This window comes from Carlito syrichta, unplaced genomic scaffold (genome assembly GCF_000164805.1).
Source record: "Carlito syrichta isolate Samal-C Ts95f unplaced genomic scaffold, Tarsius_syrichta-2.0.1 Scaffold302301, whole genome shotgun sequence".
NCBI classification, from domain to species: domain Eukaryota; kingdom Metazoa; phylum Chordata; class Mammalia; order Primates; family Tarsiidae; genus Carlito; species Carlito syrichta.
The window spans coordinates 292,732-312,599 of NW_007246397.1; the positions used below are offsets into that span (position 1 = coordinate 292,732).

At 50.0% G+C, this 19,868-nt stretch overlaps 1 protein-coding gene across 1 annotated transcript; it reads left to right on the plus strand.

Annotated features, from left to right (window-relative positions):
- Positions 1-7,758: 7,758 nt before the first annotated feature.
- SH2D7 (SH2 domain containing 7) lies at positions 7,759-19,391 on the plus strand. The gene is made up of 6 exons (XM_008056260.1): positions 7,759-7,928; positions 9,243-9,332; positions 14,003-14,168; positions 14,454-14,666; positions 16,262-16,948; positions 19,059-19,391. The coding sequence occupies exons 1-6, from the start codon at positions 7,759-7,761 to the stop codon at positions 19,107-19,109; spliced, it is 1,377 nt and encodes a 458-aa protein (XP_008054451.1). The 3' UTR covers positions 19,110-19,391.
- Positions 19,392-19,868: the final 477 nt, after the last annotated feature.

Genomic DNA, 19,868 nt, shown 5'->3' on the forward strand with positions numbered 1-19,868 from the left:
AACTTGGCGAGACCTCATCTCTACAATAAATAAAAAATTAGCTGGGCATGGTAGCATGCATCTGTAGTTCCAGCTACTTGGAAGACTGAGGTGGAAGGATCACCAGAGCCCAGCAGGACAAGGCTGTGGTGGCTGAGAGCTAGCCACTGCACTCCAGTCTGGGCGAAAGAGTGAGACTCCAACCCCCCCCCAAAAAAGGACTAAATATGATATTCAATCTTGAATGAACTTTAATTAAAAATGAATGCCCCTCCACCAGACACTATGGCTCATGCCTGTAATCCCAGCACTTTGGGAAGTGGAGGTAGGAGGATTGCCTGAGCCCAGGGGTTCGAGTCCAGCCTGGGCAACTTGGCAACATCTTGTTTCTACAATAAATTTAAAAAATTGCTGCATATGGTGACGTGCGCCTGTAGTTCCAGCTGCTTGGAAGGCTGAAGCAGAAGGATCACATGAGTCCAGCAGGTAGAGACTGCGGTAGTTGTGAGCATGCCACTGTCCGCCAGCCTGGGTTACAGAGTGAGACTCCAACTCAAAATAAATAAATAAATGCTCCTCTAATTACCAGTTTACTTTGAGTTGCTTAAGATAATATGTTTTTCTTAGCTTACATTTAAAATCTCCAGTTATTTGAATAAGGATCATTTCTGAATGTTTTAGTTTTCTTTCTTGTTCTTTTTATTTATTTATAGAAAGCAGGATTTATTGAGAGGACAGAGAAGCTCCCACAGTGTGAGGGGACCTAAAAGGGTCACCCCTCTTGTTCATTTTAAAGGTTAAATTATCAACAGTACAAACATGTATAACTTATCTAATTTATAAGAATTTTAAATGATACTTGGTTATTCTCATTCAAATAACAAACCAAAGTTTTGAGTTTTTTTTTTAAAAAGCAGTGAATTTCTTTGTTATATGAACTTATAGTCTTCTAATGTTTAAAGCGTTGTAAATATTGTCATTTAATATAATTTCACCTTTTATTTGCATAACAATTGCAACAACAATAATATTAAAGGCTAAGACATAGTGAGCTCTTATTATATGCCAGGTACTTTGCCAAGTATTTAACATTTCTTTTTTTTTTTTTTTTGAGTTGGAGTCTCACTCTGTTGCCCAGACTGGAGTGCAGTGGCCGCTCCCGGCCACCGCAGCCTCAACCTACTGGGCTCCGGTGATCCTTCCGCCTCAGCCTTCCAAGTAGCTGGAACTACAGGCGCGCACTACCACGCCCGGGTAATTTTTTGATTTATTGTAGAGATGAGGTCTCGCCAAGTTGCCCAGGCGGGTCACAAACTTTTTTTCTTTTTTTGAGTCAGGTTCTCACTCTGTGGCCCAGGCTGGAGTGCAGTGGCATGATTACAGCTCACTGCAGCCTCAACCTCCTGGGCTTAGTGGATCCTTCCACCTCAGCCTCTCGAGTAGCTGGAAATACAGATGCATACCACCACTTCCAACTTATTTTTGGTTTTTTTTGTTCTTGTTTTTTTTTTTTTGAGACAAGGTTTCTCTATGTTGCTTAGGCTGGTCTTGAGCTCCTGGACTCAAGCAATCCTCCCTCCTTGGTCTCCTAATGTGCTGGGATTTTACACTGTGCCTGACCTACTCTTTGTCTTGGATAGACTTTTTCCAGGCCTGAGTCTCAGTTTGCCTGTCTTTACAATGGGAACAAATGGTGGCAGTAATACTACTTTGTATACCTGCTAAAAACATAAAAAGAAGCCAGGCACAGTGGCTCACACCTATAATCCTAGCACTTTCAGAGGTGAAGGTAAGAGGATTGCCTCAGCCCAGGTGTTCAAGACCAGCTTGGGCAACTTGGTAAGACTTCATCTCTACAATAAATCAAAAAATTAGCCGAGTATGGTGGTGTGCACCTGTGGTTCCAGCTACTTGGACGACTGAGGTAGAAGGATCACCTGAGCCCAGCAGGTCAAGGTTGCGGTGTCTGTGAGCATGCCTCTGCACTACAGTCTGGGTGACAGAGTGAGACTCCAGGTCAAAAAAGAAAAAAAGAAAAGAAATCACATATGTATGTATTTGAAGTTCCTGGCACAAGGTGGGGGCTCAAAAATCATTAGAGATCTAAGTGGATCCCTGTTTTCCCAACTGTAAAGTGAGGGGAAGGGATTCGGGGACAGGACTAAAATGAGGGGCAACCCCAGGGATCCCAGCTGTCCAAGCTGCCAGGTGTGCCAGGCCTACCCAGCTGGGTCCTATGGTTGCCATCTAGCCTCCAAAAGGCTGTAGAACAAGGTTCCTCAGGATGTAATCCTTGGCCCCTGAATCTCCCCAGTGGGCCTGAGCTGATCCCAAAAGACTCGTTATGCAACACTGTACAATTTCATTTTTATGTGGGATACAGAATGACTTACTAGTGAGACTGGGTTATCTACAGAGAAATTAGTTTGTGTCTTGTAGTTGCTGCTAAAACTAAAAGGTGGACCGACAGGGGGAGCCTCTCTGATCGAAGAGGTGGTTTCCCTCTCCTCTGGGTTGTCAGGAGCCCACAGGCCCAAAGCACCCCCGATGGACGCTTTATGGGGGGATGGAGAACTGGCAACGTATGTAAGAGCACGTTTGTAAGTCTAAGGCATTCTTTTTTTTTTTTTTTTGAGTTGGAGTCTCACTCTGTTGCCCAGACTGGAGTGTAGTGGCCGCTCCCAGCCACCCCAGCCTCTACCTGCTGGGCTCCGGTGATCCTTTGGCCTCAGCCTTCCAAGTAGCCGGAATTACAGGTAGGCGCTACCACGCCCAGCTGATTTTTTGATTTATTGTAGAGATGAGGTCTTGCTGCCCAGGCGGGTCTCAAACCCTCAGGCTCAGGCAATCCACTCACCTCAGCCTCCCAAAGGCGCGGGATTACAGGCTGAGCCACTGAACCTGGCTAGGCTAAGGCATTCTTACCTGTGGGGTCCCTATCTCACTACATATCAAATATTATCTATTTCTTAAATGATATGGTCACATCGTACATACAAAATACATTTTTTTTTTGCTTTAAACTTTTTGGAAAGGATTATCTTTATGCTTTTGCTTTTGAAATGATTTGGCTTTGAGGAATCTGTTTAATTTACAATTGGTAACGATTTCTTGGCAGTGCTCCTGCACACTTGGGGATTCTTGTGAGGTAAGATATTCTGACCTCCAAACCATTATCAGATGTGATGAACTTTTATGAATATGAAATGAAGCTGATGCAACATTACACTGTAGAGACATTTACTGATACATTTATTAATTGTGATTTTGCAGTCTTCTTTCGAATTTTGGAGGCGATACTGATTTTTTTGTTTTTTTCTTCCAGATCTCAGACATTTTTATAGGCCCTTGGAAAGTTCCCAGTACCTGGCTATTGTCCGGTGGAAAAAACAGAGCAGCCTGTGTTTGTCAGGAGGAGAACTGTGGGGAACCTCTCTGTGTACTGCCCTCCCCACCCAGCAGCCATGCTCGAAAGATGACAAAAAGGTCACCCAATGGCCTCGAGGGGTCAAGAGTCACGGTAAAATTGGTATCCCTGCACTTTGGGAGGCGGAGGCAAGAGGATTGCCTGAGCTCAGGGGTTCAAGACCAGCCTGGGCAACATGGTGAGACCTCATCTCTATGATAAATCAAAAATTTACTCAGGCATGGTGGCATGCATCTGTGGTTCCAGCTACTTGGAAGGCTGAGGTAGAAGGATCGCCTGAGCCTAGCAGGTAGAGGCTGCGGTGGCCATGCGCATGCCACTGGACTCCAGACTGGGTGACAGAGTAAAGACTCTGACTCAAAAAAAAAAAAAAAAAAAAAAAATTAGTGATGTTTCTGGACCGACATCAGCCCCCTTCCCTGGTTTTTCTTGCTAAGGGCCCCAAAATGACAAACTTGACAATATTAGTCATTCAATGCTGGACACGGTGGCTCATGTCAGCACTTTGGGAAGATGAGATGAGAGGATTGCTTGAGCCCAGGAGTTGAAGACCAGCCTGGACAACAAAGTAAGACCTCATCTCTACAAAAAATAAAATAAAATAATAAGCTGGGCATGGTGACACATGCCTGTAGTCCCAGCTACAAAGGAGGCTGAAGCAGAAGGATTGACTGAGCTCAGGAGGTCGAGGCTGCAGATAATGCCACTGCACTCCAGCCTGGGCAAAAAAGTGAGACCCAAACTCAAAAATAATGTGACAGTATCGTCTATTTGAGTAATAATTTAAATATTGAGAATCTAGCTGTGCCAAGTACTGTCTAGGCACAGAATACAGTGGAGAACGAGACAGACAATTAGGGGAAAAAATGGGAACTTCCATTCTCTGTTCCCCAGTTATTATGGAATAAATTCATGTCTACTAATGGGATAACTTAAGGCTATGAAAACGTGGGCTCACAGACCACACAGGCACGTGACAAGCATTTACTGAAAACTCTACTCAGAAATTCTACCCAGGAGGTAGGCAGCCAACAGCACTTGGCCGTGTACATGGTGGTCACCACCGCACAGGCTCAAGAAAGAAATGACAGAGGCAGTGCTGGGTTTGGCCACACTCAGTAGGCCTCAGTCAAAATGGCCAGAGAGATACCACCTCTGATATCTTCTTCTCGAGGGGCAAGCCAGGCTGAGCACCTTCAGGAGGGAGTCATTTGTGAGATAATTCATTACCAATCCATTTGCCCAACAGGAAAAGCAGGCCCTAGAGAGAAGGGAACCCAGAATAGGGAAGAATTCTAGGGACAGGGACTTCAAATTCTGGGGACTTCCCAGCCCAGGGATGACTTACAGCTGGGGCGTGAATCATGACAGTGGTACCTTTAGTTGCAGGTGCCCTGTGCCTCCCAGTCACTGCGCTGCATGTTAGTGCAGAGAATGCCCAAACCCCACCAGGCAGGGAACCTTCTCTTTGTACAGTGCAGACACCCAAACACAGTGAAGTTACAGAGCCAGCAGATGGGGGAACTGGGGCCCAGAGCCTGAAGCCTCTAATCCCTCTTGCTGCACTTCTGGGCCCCCTGGGTGGAGAAAGAGGGCAGGATCACTCCAGTGTTCTCCCTTTGCCCAGGGCCCAGCACCCGGAGGTGACCATGGGTATTGAACTGAGCAGTGGCATGCAGAACACTGGCAGGGACAGACCTTTCCTAGCCCTCAGTTCTTCACGGAGCCCACCTGATTCCCTCAAACCTGGACCTCGCCCCTCCTCAGCCCCACGTTTCCACTGGATGGAAATAGAGACTCTCCTTATTTGCCTGACTTCAGAGTCCTCACCTCTGGCCTGCAGCGATCCAGGGCTCTGCCCCTTCTGGTACACAAAGCCTTTGTCTTCTTATGAAAATGACCAGGCTCTTCCCATGAAAGTATCCAACCTAAAAGGGAGGTGGAGAGAGAACACCTCATGGAAAATTAGCGAAACACATTTCTTTGTATTTGAATACTTCCAAGACCTCATTTTGGCAGTAAATCAACTCTGGGTTAGACTCCGCATCCTAAGTCTTTTTTGTGCCTTTTTGATATTTCATGAAGCCTAAGGACTCCTTAAAATAGATTTAAGTGCACACAATAAAATACACAGAAGTACAATAGAAATAAATGACGTTTAAAAAATTGAGTCTCACTCTGTCGCCCAGGCTGGAGTACAGTGGCACGCTCACAGCCACTGCAGCCTTGACCTGCTGGACTCAAGTGATCTTTCCACCTCAGCCTTCCAAGTAGCTGTGAGCCACTGTGCCTGGTGAAATAAATGGTACTGAAGTGGTGTTTATCAAAATATTTGTAATACAGTAACATGGTCTGCTTCTTTGTTGACATGTTAAATAACAAGATCTATGGGTCTGATTAGTATAATTTTGAGGTAATGATATGAAAATATTTGTGATTTCTGGCCAGGTTCAGTGGCTCATGCCTGTAATCTCAGCACTTTGGGAGGCTGAGGCGAGAGTATTGCCTGTGTCCAGGGGTTTGAGACCAGCCTAGGCAACTTGACGAGACTTTGTCTCTACAATCAAGAAAAATTAGCTGGGCATGGTGGTGCACACCTGTAGTTTCAGCTACTTGGAAGGTTGAGGCAGAAGGATTGCCTGAACCCTGCAGGTCGAGACTGTGGTAGCCGTGATCATGTTAAGGTGCTCCAGCCTCGGCAACAGAGACTTCAACTCAAAAAAAAAAAAAAAGAAAATATCTATGATTTCTTTTTGTAACAAAGTTACAGGTGCTGCTAACACTAACGAGGTTTGTTCCAGCATTTACCATGGAAGCAAATGCTGAATTTCTTTTTTTTTTGAGTTGGAGTCTCACTCCATTGCCCAGACTGGAGTGCAGTGGCTGCTCCCAGCCACCGCAGCCTCGACCTGCTGGGTTCTGGCTATCCTTCCACCTCAGCCTTCCAAATAGCTGGAATTACAGGCACGCACTACCACGCCCGGCTAATTTTTGATTTACTGTAGAGATGAGGTCTCGCCAAGTTGCCCAGGTGGGTCTCGAACCTGTGGGCTTAGGCAATCCACTCACCTCAGCCTCCCAAAGGCGCGGGATTACAGGCTGAGCCACTGAGCCCGGCCTTCCGGTGAATTTCACACAGTGAGCACACTCATCTAATCCACACCAGGATCAAGAAATAGGACACTATCAGTACCCCCGCCTCCATCTCCAAGGGAACCACTCTCCTAACTTCTACCACTGCTGTCCAGTTCTGCCTGTTTCTAAATTAATATAAATGTTCCCTTATTCATAACAATGATGCTTTCTCACTTAGTCCTCAGGTCTCCTAAGGGACCCGTCTACTCCGAAGTTTCCAGTCAGAGGCCTATCCCAGGCCTTCTCGGGGACCCATCTACTTCAAAGTCACAGCCACATGAGTGTCTACTTGTTCTTCAGAATCTGTAGCAAAGTCCCGCCTCATGGCCTTTACACTGGCTTTCCCCTTGACTGACAACAGTATCTACTCCCCACATACCTGCCTGGCTTCCTCCTTCACTATTCCAGTGTCACCTTCCCGGCAAGCCTGACCCTGACCCTTGGCTCCCTATCTGAATAATGTGACCCATGTGTTCTCTATCTTCTTTTTCTTCCTTTTTCTTGGAGTGCTTATTAATTTTTTTTTAAAAATAGAGACAGTGTCTTGCTATGTTGTCCAGGCTGGTCTCAAACTCCTGGCCTCAAGTGATTCTCCCACCTCAGTCCTGCTTATTACAGTTGGCACTATATTCTACACATATATCCCATGTATTGTCTGTCTCCCTCTAGTAGAATGTTCGTACTACAAGGACAAATTGCTTTGTTCCCAAGGCCCAGATTTAGATAGCACATGGTAGACACTCAATAACTCTTGAGTGAAAGGAGAAATTAATTGGCACAGAACTTCTTCACCAAAAGACGAGTTGCCTCCATGAGGCTAGGAGACCCAGAATTTAAATCTACTGCTTTGCTAGCAGGGGCAGTGCTGTGGACTTTTGCCAGGGTCTGGTCTTTAGCTGTGACAAAGACCGGAGATTGAGGGGACAGAGGCCAAACCCAGTGAGACAACACATCTGCTGGCCAGGAAGCCAGGGAGGGCCTTCCCCACCCCTCTCAGGGTGCTACGGTGACCCTCCCCCCAGTGTCTCTGGCCAGCCAAGGTGCCCCACCCCAGAGCATCTGAGAGAAGTACAGCCAGCAGCCCAGAGGTCACAATAGGGCTGCTGTGTGCTGTTGTCTTTGGGGAGGGCACGGGCCCAGGCAAATGAGCGGGGCACATGCAGATATAGAGGCATGTGGGCTGGCTGGGCTTGGCTTCCACTTCAGTGCTCACTGGGATGGAGAGCAGCCTTAGTCAGCCCAGCCTGGCGAGGGAGCCTACAGGGGACAGCCAGGCTCTGGCTGAGCTCCAGGAGCTGGCCCTGAAGTGGTTCATGGAGACACAGGCCCCCGTCATTCTGCAGAATGGCTCCCTGCCCCCCTGGTTTCACGGATTCATCACTCGCAAGTAAGGCTGCCCCTGTCCACAGGCCCCAGGTGGCCCACAAGCCCACCGAACCGAGAAAATGGCCTGGGGGCTCTCGAGCAGACTGGTTTCTGTTCTCTCCCCGGGCCTTGGGAGGTGGAGGATGGGGGAACAGACTGAGGAGCACCATCCTCAGGCGGTGGCATCCACAGGTGGGAGGTGGTTGGGGCTGCCAGGGAACAGGAAGAGGGCCAGGCCTGAGCTAATTAGTATTTAGGGGACCCGATCAGTCATTGATCATCCAAACTGGAACACTATGGGTAACTAAGCTGGGAGAACTGTCATAAACGGGGCCATCCCAGGCAAACCTGGATGCATGCTTATCCCAGGAGTAAGCGCCAGGATGTGGAGTTTGGCTTCCTAATCAGACTGGGTCTCCACACAGCCAAAGCACTAGACAAAGGAATGACCAATCCACCAGTCGTTAGGCCCTGGCTTGGCACCTACATGGTGTCAGGGTCAGCTTTATGGGTATCAACTTGTGCAACTGCATGGGTCCCTGTGCTCAGAAGGGCCCATGCTCAGTTCAATGCTCTGCTGTCACTCTCTTTAAATTCTTAATAATTTTTGAGCATAGGTCCCCATGTTTTCATTTAGTAGGGGGCCTGCAAATTATGCAGCTGGTCCCACATAGAGCAGACACTCCGTAAGTATGTGGTGAGTCAGTGAGTGAGGGAATACATATCTGGTCTATGTACTGCCAAAGCAGAAGACAGCTGGAATTTTCCACCATGTCTCCAAAATATTTGGCACCACATAAAAATATCCAAGCTGCTTGGAGTTGAAGGGAATGTGAAGAAGGTAGGGAGTTCCTGTGAGCTGCTATTGCAACCAGGCTTCAGACAAAATAGCAGTTCTTCCCTGTAGAAACTCTTGTGTAGTCCATACCCTGCACAACTGTACATACTGATCCTGAGGGAGGGAACCCTCCCAAGCCTAAAAATCTCCAGTTGTGTGGATTCAGTCTTGCTGTACAGCCATCGGTTGGAAAGAGGGTGGCTAAGGTGCCTTAGTGTGCCTGCTGCTGAGGATGCAAGGGAGTGAGGGGTGCTTGTGGCCCAGTCTGTGGTCTGTCCAAGCTCAGTCTTGAGCTTGCTCAGTTGAGCTTGGACAGACCACAGACTGGGACCTGACAGGCCACAGGCACAGCCAAAGGTCTGGGGGAGTACTCTCTAAAGTGTTGGAGGTCTGGGACCCAAGAGCATGGCCAGCAGGGATTCTGAGACAGGCCTAAGTCAGGTTCCTCCTGAGGCTGTCAGGACACGGGCCCCCTCTAATGGCTTGTCCTCTGCCCAGGCAGACGGAGCAGCTACTCAGGGACAAAGCCCTTGGTTCCTTCCTCATCCGCCTCAGTGACCGGGCCACCGGCTACATCTTGTCCTACAGGTAAGAGGGAGGTTCTCTGTGAGGGGGCCGGCAGGCTCAGGCTCCCATAACCCAGCCCTGCAGATTGCTCCTTTTTTCCTCTGTTTCCTCATCTGAAAAATGGGAATATTATAATAGCTAGAGCACAGGCCCCAGCCACTCACAATGCCTGGCTTTTCCTGGGTCCTGAATCCCTCATCCTACTTGCTCAGCAGACACGTCCTGAGAAGTAGTGGCCTTCAAAGGGGAGGAATGAGGCCAGCAGAGAACATCCTCCCAGTGGGCAGCTGGGGAAGGGCTCACAAAGGTGAACTTTGAGCCCAGGAAGAAAGACTGCAATTTGCTAGGCAGAAAGGAGGGTGCGGCTGGGGTTCAGGAGGGCGTTTCCAGGACATGAAATGGCCTGTGCAAAAGTACAGAGGCATGAAAGACAAGAGTGTTGGGGAAGCCTCAGTTCACTGGATGCGGCAGAAGACATGACTCCTATGGGGGATGCAGGGGTGGGCGGGCAGCTCAGGATGGCCTTGTATGCCTGCCTGAGTCTATGGATCCTGAAGGGCGATCTAGTCTGAGGTATTTTGCGCGGGTCCTTCAGGTAGCCTATGGAGGGAGGCTGGGGGTCAGAGGCTGGAGGTGTGGGGACAGTGGGGACTCATGAGATTGACTGGTTGTGAGATGATGAGGTCTGGCCTGGGGTAGGGCAGTGAGGACAGAACAGAGGAGACAAGGTGGCCAGGATGAAGGCAGAGATGGTGATGCAGGATCTGGTTCTGAGAGTAGGTTGGGTCGGAGGAGGCAGAGGAGGGGAGATCTCTCCCCTATATAGTGGGGAGGCCGGGAATCCAGGGCAAACCTCAGAGGTTTCAGATTCGGATTCAAAATGATCACTGACTCAGACCCCCCCAGTTCAAATCCTGACCTGGAGTAAGTTACTTTGCTTCTGTGTTCCTCTATTTCCACATCTGTAAAATGGGAATATTATAGCACCCAGTCCCTAGGATTTTTGAGTGTTCAATCAGTTGAGACATTTAAAAGTGCATGGCAGCTGGGAGCAGTGGCTCACAACTGTAATCCCAGCACTTGGGAGGCCGAGGTGAGAGGATTGTCTGAGCCCATGGGTTTGAGACCAGCCTAGGCAACACGGCGAGACCTCATCTCTCCAATAAATAAAAAAATTAGCCAGGCATGGCGCATGCCTGTAGATCCAGCTACTTGGAAGACTGAGGTGGAAGGACTGCCTGAACCCAGCGGGTCAAGGCTGTGGTAGCCATGACACTGCACTCCAGCCTGGGTGACAGAGTGAGATCCAACTCAATAAATAAATAATAAAAATAAAAGTGCTTGGCACAGTGCACGAAATATAGTAAGGACTAAACAAATATTAGTCATTGTTAAAATATTTTTATTCTATGTACCGGGCACTTCGAAATATACTAACTCAGTAGTTTTCTTTGTGTGTGTGTGTGAGAAAGCAGGATTTATTGAGAAGACAAAAAAGGCTCTCACAGTGGGAGGGGACCTGAAGGGGTTGCCCACTCAGTAATTTTCAAGTATCTTTTCAACTACGGGGTTTTTTGTTTGTTTTGTTTTTTTCCAAATGAGAACTTAGGCAGAATGCCACCTTATGAAAGAGATCAAAGTGGGGCTGTTCAAAGATAAACAACAAAATAGAGCCCTAAGACAGTCCCACATGTTTGCTTGCCTGATTTACAACAGAGATACCGCTGCAAATCCATGGGGGTAAAGGCCTGTTTCTCAATAATTGGTGTGGAGCAATTGGATATCCAAATAGAAAAAAAATGATCATTGCCTCACACCTTACATGAAAATTAATTAATTCTAGATGGATCATAGATCCAAGAAAGAAAAGGAAAACAATTACATTCAATTACATTTATCTTTTCTCTCTCTCTCTCTTTTTTGAGTCAGGGGTCTCTATCACCCAAGCCGGAAGGCAGTAGCACAATCGTGCCTCACCACAGCCTTGACCTTCTGGGCTCGGGAGATTTTTAATTTTACTGTAGAGACCTCATCGCTACAAAAAATTTTTTTAAATTAGCCAGGCATGGTGTCATGCACCTGTAGTCTCAGCTACCTGGGAGGCTGAGGTGGAAGGATTGCCAGAGCCCAGAAGGTGGAGGCTGCAGTAGCCATGAGTGTGCCACTGCACTCCAGCCTAGGTGACAGAGGAGACTCTGACTGAAAAAGCAACAACAAAAAGAGAGATAGTCGCCAGGCTCAGTGGCTCAGCCTGTAATCCTGCGCTTTGGGAGGACGAGGTGAGTGGATTGCCTGAGCCTGCGGGTTCGAGACCTGCCTGGGCAACTTGGCGAGATTTCATCTCTATAATAAATCAAAAAATTAGCCAGGCATGGTAGCGCATGCCTATAGTTCCAGCTCCTTGGAAGGCTGAGGCGGAAGGATTGCCGGAGCCCAGCAGGTCAAGGCTGCAGTGGCTGGGAGCGTGCCACTGCACTCCAGTCTGGGTGACAGAGTGAGACTACAACTCAAAGAAAAAAAAAAAAAGTAGTAGTCAAAGGTCCAATAAGCATATGAAAACGTGTTCCACATTGTTAGCTATCAGAGAAACACAAATTAAAACCACAACGAAAAGCTAACGTGGAAAGACAGATGACACCAATGAGTTGAGAGAGGATGGGGAGCAGCTGGAGCTCTTGCACACTGCAACAATTTTAGAAAATATCTTGGCATACTCTATAGCTAATCACAGGTGTGTACCCCTGACCCATCAATTCCACTTCGTGGTGTATTCTCAACAGGAATGAGTACATATACTCACCAAAAGACATGTATGAGAATGTTCACATTTGTTTATCTATAACAGCCCAAATCCAGAAATAATCTAAATGTCCAAAAGAATAAGTAAGTTGTGAATTTTTCATTAAACGGAATACTACAGGCCAGGCATGGTAGCTCACACTTGTATCCAAAACATTGGGAGGCTGAGGTGGGAGCATTACTTGAGTTTAGGAGTTTGAGACCAGACTGGGTCACATAGCGAGATCTCATTTCTACAAAAATAAAAAAATTTAGTTGGATGTGGTGGCATTTGCCTGTAGTCCCAGCTGCTTGGAAGGCTGAGGTGGGAGAATCACTTGAACCCAGGAGGTCAAGGCTATGGTGAGTTACAGTCACACCACTGCACTCCAGCCTGGTGACTCAGCCTATAATCCCAGCACTTTGGGAGGCCGAGGCAAGTGAACTGCCTGAGCCTGCGGGTTTGAGACCAGCATGGGCAACTTGGTGAGATCTCGTCTCTATAGTATATCAAAAATTAGCTGAATGAGGTAGTATGTGCCTGTAGTTCCAGCTACATGGAAGGCTGAGATGGAAGCAGCACTGGAGCCCAGCAGATTGACGCTGAGGTGACCATGAGTGTGCCACTGCACTCCAGCCTGGGTGACAGAGTGAGATTCCAACTCAAAACAAAACAAAACAAAACAAAAGGAATACTATACATAAATGACGGGAAAAAAACATTCCACAGGGACATGGAATCAATCTCAAAGATATAATGTTGAAAGAAAGAAGCTAGACACAAAAGAGAAATATTGTATAATTTCATTTATATGAAATCCTCTAATGGGTAAAACTAACCTATGGGGAAAGGGGTCAGAATGGTGGCTACCTTTGTGGGGCATTGATTAGCAGAGGCACAAGGTGGTCTTCAGGAAGCCAGAAAGGATATATCTTGATCTGAGGGATGGTTATGTGGGGGTGATCATACGTGGAAATTAATTGAGCTGCACACTTATGACACGCACTGCACTGTGTAGAAGTTATTCTTCTAGAAAATGAAGAGGGTGGGACTTGGGGGGGCACTTTGCAGGCCGAAGTGGGGGTGGGAGCTGGAGCTCCATTGTCACTGCGGGGCAGAGATCAGGGTGAAGCTGAGTTGTAAATAAAGGTGCAGAGCCAGATCCTTTTATTTAAAACTTTGATATTTTGTTCATCGTGGACAATTTTTGGACTGATTATTTTGTATTCAGTTTGATTTTCTAAAATATTTGATTTTGATTTTCTAAACTATTTCATTATTATCTCGATGACTGAGTCTTGGGGGGGCCCCTTTACATTTCACACCCAAGATGAGGGCCTTACTTGCCTGGCCCTAGTCCCAGCTCTGTCCTCCTTGATTCCACCAGAGCAGGCCTAGGCACTTCCTAGGGCCCCAAGTTCCCATGATTTGAAACCCCCTCCTAAGCCTGGCTTGGTGGCTCAGCCTATAATCCCAGCACTTTGGAAGGCCAAGGCGAGTAGATTGCCTGAGCCCGCTGCTTTGAGACCAGCCCGGGCAACTTGGGGAGACCATATCTCTACAATAAATTAAAAAAATTAGCCGGGCGTGGTAGCGCGTGCCTGCAGTTCCAGCTACTTGGAAGGCTGAGGTGGAAGGATTGCAGAACCCAGCAGGTCAATGCTGCCACTGCGCTTCAGCCTGGGCAACAGAATGAGACTCCGATTCAAAAAAAAAAAAGAAAGAAAAAGAAACCCCTTCCTCGCTTCCTGAGGAACACACCATGGCTCCAAGCAGGGGAGGGTTGCCCCAGGTCAGGAGCAGATGGAAAGCTGGGACCCCTCTCCAAGCCCCCAGGCTCAGAACTTGGGCCCTGGGTCAAGCTGGGCTGCCCGTGGCCAGCAGCCCCAGACCACAAGTGCTTGTGTTGCAGGGGTGGCGATCGCTGCCGGCATTTCGTCATCAACCAACTACGAAACCGGCGCTACTTTGTCTCAGGGGACACCCAGAGTCACGGCACCCTGGCAGAGCTCGTGCGCCACTACCAGGAGGTGCAGCTGGAGCCCTTCGGGGAGACGCTGGCTGCTGCCTGCCCCCGGGTAAGCACACCCTGCCTCAGGGTGAGGGTGGCAGGGACGGGAGCCCAGGCCTGGGTGTCCATCGCTTGGGCATGTCCCCTTTCTCGCCTTCCCTGTTTACTACCATCCAGGGGCCCTCCATGTGGGACATGGTCCCTACTGGAAAACGGGATGCTGGGCAGTGTCTTACCCGAGATAAGCGCCTGGTGGGAGCATTTCAGTCTCTCGTCAGCAGCCTCTGGCAGGCAGCTTGAGTCCAGCCAGGTGAGCATGACCATCTGCCTGCTATGTGCCCACTGCCCCCAGCCAGAGGACAATGACCTGTATGACGCCATCATCCGGGACCTCCACCATACCAGCCTGAGCCTGGAAAAACCAGCTGCTACAGCCTCCTCGGCGGTGGTCCCAGACAAGGCTGTCAGCCCCCGCCCCGCTCCAAAGTTCCAGGTCTCCTCCTCCCACATGCAGAAGAGTCTGGATGGGAGTCCCTGGAATCTTCCCAAGGAGGAAAGCATGGAGGTGAGGAGGGTTCTGGGTCACCCAAAGATGAGGCTGCTGAGAGGTCACGTTGACCACTCCCTCAAGCTGTGTAGGGTGCTCCAGGCCAAGTGGGATACTGGCCCAGCTTGGAATCACCCAGGGGTTCCCCCAAGTCATGGCCTGCCTCTGGGCAGCCAGATTTAGTTCAAGCCTGGACTTAACCGTTTTCTAGCCATGTGGTTTCATACAAGTCATGTAATCGCTCCGAACCTCAGTTTACCGTTCCTGAGGTTTTCCTAAGACCCGAAGGAGAGAATGGATAAGAAATGCCTGAAAGTTCCTTGGTAAACTGTAGAGTGAGATGCCTGGGAGTCAAAATTCTCTACAGCACCTCATGAGAAGGACTCAGAAATTTGTCTTAATATATATCAGATCACAGCATGCCCAGGGCTTTTCCTCATGTTTGGAATCAAACCTGAAATCCTCTCCAGGGTCTATAGGAGCCTCACTGGGTGCCCTGCCACCCTCCCCTTTTCCTCCCTGAAGGCCTCTGTGAAACCTCTTCTCTGACTGACTTTCTAGATCTTCCTTGAACACACCAACCTGGTTCTTACCCCAGGGCCTTTGCACTGGCTGTACCCTCTGCCTGGAACATTCTTTCTACTAAGTGTCTGCACTCTCACACTCTCACTGCACTCCATTCTCACTGCACTCCATTCTCTTATTTTATTTGAGTCTGGGTCTCACTGTGTTGCCCAGACTGGAGTGCAGTGGCATGACCATGGCTCACAGTAGCCTCGAATTCCTGGGCTCAAGCGATCCTCTTCCCTCAGCCTCCTGAGCAGCTGGGACTACAGGTACATGCCACCATGCCCCCCCAATTTTTTGATATTCTGTAGAGATCAGGTCTTGCCATGCTGCCCAGGTTGGTCTCAAACCCCTTGGCGCAAGCAATCCTCCTGTCTTGGCCTCCCAAAGTGATAGGGTTATAGACATGAGCCACTGCACCTAGCCCATTGTCTTTTTAAGTGTCACTTGATCAGAAAGGTCCACGTACAGGATAGAACATACCCCCTCTCCCATCTGTCATTCCCTCTATCCCATCGCCTGCTTTGTTCTTCATAGCCTTGGTCATGCCCAGGTACTCCATTATCTGGTATACATGAGTACAGCATATAGCACATCGTACCATGTCATTCTACACAGAGGAGCAATATGCCCACCTCCCAGACTTGAATATAAACTTCCAAGAGTTGGTTTTGCTCGCCAGAGTCCTTGGCACCTAAGACAGTGTCTGGCACACAGCAGTTGTGATGGGCTTGGGGTGGGCCACTCTGAAGGGGGACAGAGCAGTGAGTGGGTGGGTTTGAGGACTCTGAGGACTAGTGGACACACTAGAGGCAGGAGGAGCAAGGCAGGAGGAGCTTAAGTGGGAGGTAGAACTGGTGACCCAAGGCCTTGAATGCCAAGGTAAAGAGGGAGTGTAAGAGCTGTTGGGAGTCCTGAGTGTCGTGTATTCGATGCTTGCATGTATAGGCAGGTAGACTGTGCCCAAGACAGGGGCCTCAGCTTATCGAGATTTTTGTTTACCTGAGGACATCTCAGCCATGACTTCTTCATTCCTCTCTCCCCAGGCCTCTGTTAAGATCCCTCCCCTCCCCAAGAGGAGTGCCTCCCTCCTGGATAAGTCTTTTGGAGGCCCCCAGGACATCATCTACACAGACCTGAGGAAGATGAACCTGGCAAGGCTGGCTCAGGGCACAGAGGTGTCCAGCAGGCACGGGCCCATGCCAGCTGGCAGCCAGGCCTGCTCCCCAGGAAAGGAGGCCCAGAGGAGACTCTCAGATGAAGATCAGAACAGGTCTGATGACCCGGGGCCTGTCCTTTCTGGGGTGAGCCCAGACCAGGGTCCGACAGGGTCTCCCCCTTCCCAGAGACTCCTCCTGCCCCCCAGTTCTGACACCCTGGGATCCCTGGCTGCCACCTGGGGACAGGGGTTTTCAGAGGTGAACCAAGGGGCTCAGGCCTGCTCCCAGGGTAGCACTGAAGACACCTATGGGCTCATCGAGACAGCAGGCCTCCCGCGGGAGGCTGGGTATTCACCAGGCCAGGGAGGCAGCACCTATGAGCAGATCCCAGGCAGCTGGGGTGGTCCCACCAGGCCCCCACATCCTGGGGCCAGTTCCACATATAGCAAACTGTCAGGGCCCATGGACTGTGGCTACCAGAAGCTCTCAGGGCCACCGGCACTCCCAGAGCCCAGTAACACCTATGAGCAGATACCAGCAGCCAAGAGCAAGGAGATTGGACGGACAAACAAGGTGAGCTCCACGTGGGCTGGGTGGCTGCCAGCCCTTAAGAAGCAGCTGGTGGCGGGAGGGGAAGCAGCTGGTGGCAGGAGGGGACCTGTGAACCCCAGGCATGGGCAGGGCAGGTCGCCACCACTGCCTAGAAGTGCCCAGAAGTTTCCAGACCTAACATCTGCCTGGAGGCAGAGATGGTGGTAGCAGGAGAGACAGCGGCTAGATTTGGGAGTAAGATGGGGGTTTCTGGCCAGGCGCGGTGACTCAAACCTGTAATCCCAGCACTTTGGGAGGCCGAGGTGAGAGGATTGCCTCAGTTCAAGGGTTCGAGACCAGCCTGGGTAACTTAGCGAGACTTCATCTCTACAATAAATCAAAAAATTAGCCAAGCGTGGTAGTGCACGCCTGTAGTTCCAGCTACTTGGAAGGTTGAAGCAGGATTGCCTGAGTCCAGCAGGTCGATGCTGGCGTGGCCGTGAGTGTGCCACTGCACTCCAGCCTGGGTGACAGAGTGAGACTCCAATCAAAACAAAACAAAACAAAAAAAACATGGGGGCTTCCAGGCCCTTCTAAGGGCTTTCTCCACAGCAGAACAGGGCTGTCTTCTCCTCCATCTCAGCCAACGCAGGGGCTCCAGAGCTTCTGAAAGGTGGAGAAGGGTCGAAGCCCTAGTCACGGGTGAGTGACTTCATAACCTTGTGGCTTTGGGCAAGACAGTTTCCTCCCAGTTTCTCTGACTAGGGTTGCCAGATTTAGCAAGATAAAATACAGGACATCCAGTTAAACTTGAATTTCAGATAAACAAATACTTTTTTAGTATGTCTCAATACAGCAAATATTCCTTATTTATCTGACATTTTAATTTAACTGGGCAGCTAGACTCTTATTTGGCAACCCTACCCACAACCTCCGTTTCCTCATCTATAAAATGAGTTGGTTCTCTGGTTGTATCCAGGGGTGGCTGCTCAGAGGATAATGTTAGACATCTGCTCGTGCTCAACCCAGAGATGGCTCTTGGGGAACAGAGCTGTTATTTCTTTTCTTTCTTTTATTTTGAGTCAGAATCTCACTTTGTTGTCCAGGCTGGAGTGCAGTGGTACAGTCACTGCTACCGCAGCTTCAACCAGCTGGGCTCAGGCAGTCCTTCTGCCTCAGCCTTCCAAGTAGTTGGAACCACCATGCCTGTGCTAATTTTTAAATTTGTTATAGAGATGAGGTCTTACAAAGTTACCCTGGCTGGTCTCCAACCCCTGGACTCAGGCAATCCTCTCACCTTTACCTCCCAAAGTGCTGGGATTACAGGTGTGAGCCACCATGCCCGGCCCAGAGGTGTTATTTCTGAGAATTTCCCATAAGGAAGAGAAGGGATCAGGACTGTGAGGGGAGGTAGTTAGGGGCTGGTCCAGGGCTTCCAGGGAGGCAGAGGAGCCTCCAGAGCCCTCAGTCCTGGCCGCACTCTGCCTATACCTGGAGACGATGAGACGAGAGTCCCTTCCCCATGGGCACAGCCTCTGATCTTGGGCACACACAGACCTCCTTCCAACCTGAACAGCAACACCCCAAGCTCCCAGTGGAAAGGTCTTCCCAAGAAGTTCTGCCAGCTCCCCACTCAGGGCACACCACACATACCCCATGCACAGCAGCTGCCCAGATCCCTACTCTCCGGGACCACAGACCTGAGCAGCAGACAGTCCTTCTAAGAACCTTAGAAGCCACATCCCATGTCTGCTCTTCCCTGCTGCTATCCTTTTGTCCCTGGTGGCCCTGGGTGCAACCCCACCCCCATCCTACCCCGGATGCCACTGTATCCTGGGGAGCCCAGCTGGAGGCTAGGGGAGACCAGGGCACTCCAGGGAGGTAAGACGAGATACATCTTTATTTTCCATCCCTTTCTATACACCTTCCTCTTCCTCTATTTGGCCAGAAGAGGGCAAACCCTTCCTCCAAAATGGTGGAGGCACTGGAGGTGGAATTTCAGGCACTGGGAGAGGCTCATGCGGGAATTTCCACCTGGCCTCACCCCCAGGGTGCGGGGCCCCAACCCAAGGTCAGTGATGGGCCCCTCAAGTCCAGGGCTTGCTTGCCCTGTCCAGGGTCCCAGGTCTCAGCGTCTTCTCCCTCTCTGCAGCCAGACAAGCTCCGGAGACTCTTCTTCGTAGAAAAGAAGCACAAATTCTGAGGAGTGCCCAGCAGCTGCAGTCCACCAGTGGACTTCTTGGGATCCAGACCATGCCAGGAGCTACTGAGAAGCCCTCAGCTCACTCGACGTTGCCCTGGAATCCTCAGATCCAACCAGCCTGCTGTGAAGCTAGCCTCAGAGACGCAACCTGGGTGCCCACCTGGAGGAGGGGTGAAGCAAACCTTCTAGTCACCTGCAGTTCTGGGCTGTGTTTCCCTTCCCCTGTGCCTCCCACCCATGAAGAGGAGGAAATCAAGGCCAGAGCAGAGTGGGGACTGGTCAAAGGCAGGAGTTGGCACCCCCACTTCCCAGACGAGCACACAGAGGCCTGGGAGGTCTGACAGGGCCAGCCCCCTCCCCCACTGAGCACTCATCCTGCGTGTGGCAGACTGTGTGCTAGGACAGACATTTTCCTAGCTGGTCGAGTGACATCATGCAATCGCTATTGAGGACAAAGCCAGTTCCCCTCCTCGTGGCCCCATCAGCAGAAAGGAAAGGGGGGCTGGGAGCCACATCCTCTGCTTCTGCCCTGTGGGGGTCAGAGCGAGAAGCCAGGAAGTGGCAGCAAAGGCCCAGCCTCCGAAGCCATGGCTGTGACCCAGTTCCTCTTTGGCCCAGCCTCCGCCTCACCTCACTGTGCAAACTGGGCAGATGCTAAGGGGCAGCCAACCCAACCCCTTTGTACTGCAGATGAGGAAACTGGGGTCTGGAGAGGAGTAGCAACTTGCCTGGGGCCACAGGGTCAGGGCCTGAGCAGCC

What these genes read in the sequence shown, in the direction of transcription:
- SH2D7 (XM_008056260.1), top strand. Translation starts at nt 7,759, where the DNA reads ATGGAGAGCAGCCTTAGTCAGCCCAGCCTGGCGAGGGAGCCTACAGGG. An exon ending in GGCTACATCTTGTCCTACAG is followed by an intron (nt 9,333 to 14,002) that starts GTAAGAGGGAGG and finishes CTTGTGTTGCAG; the next exon opens with GGGTGGCGATCGCTGCCGGC. An exon ending in AGATTGGACGGACAAACAAG is followed by an intron (nt 16,949 to 19,058) that starts GTGAGCTCCACG and finishes CCCTCTCTGCAG; the next exon opens with CCAGACAAGCTCCGGAGACT.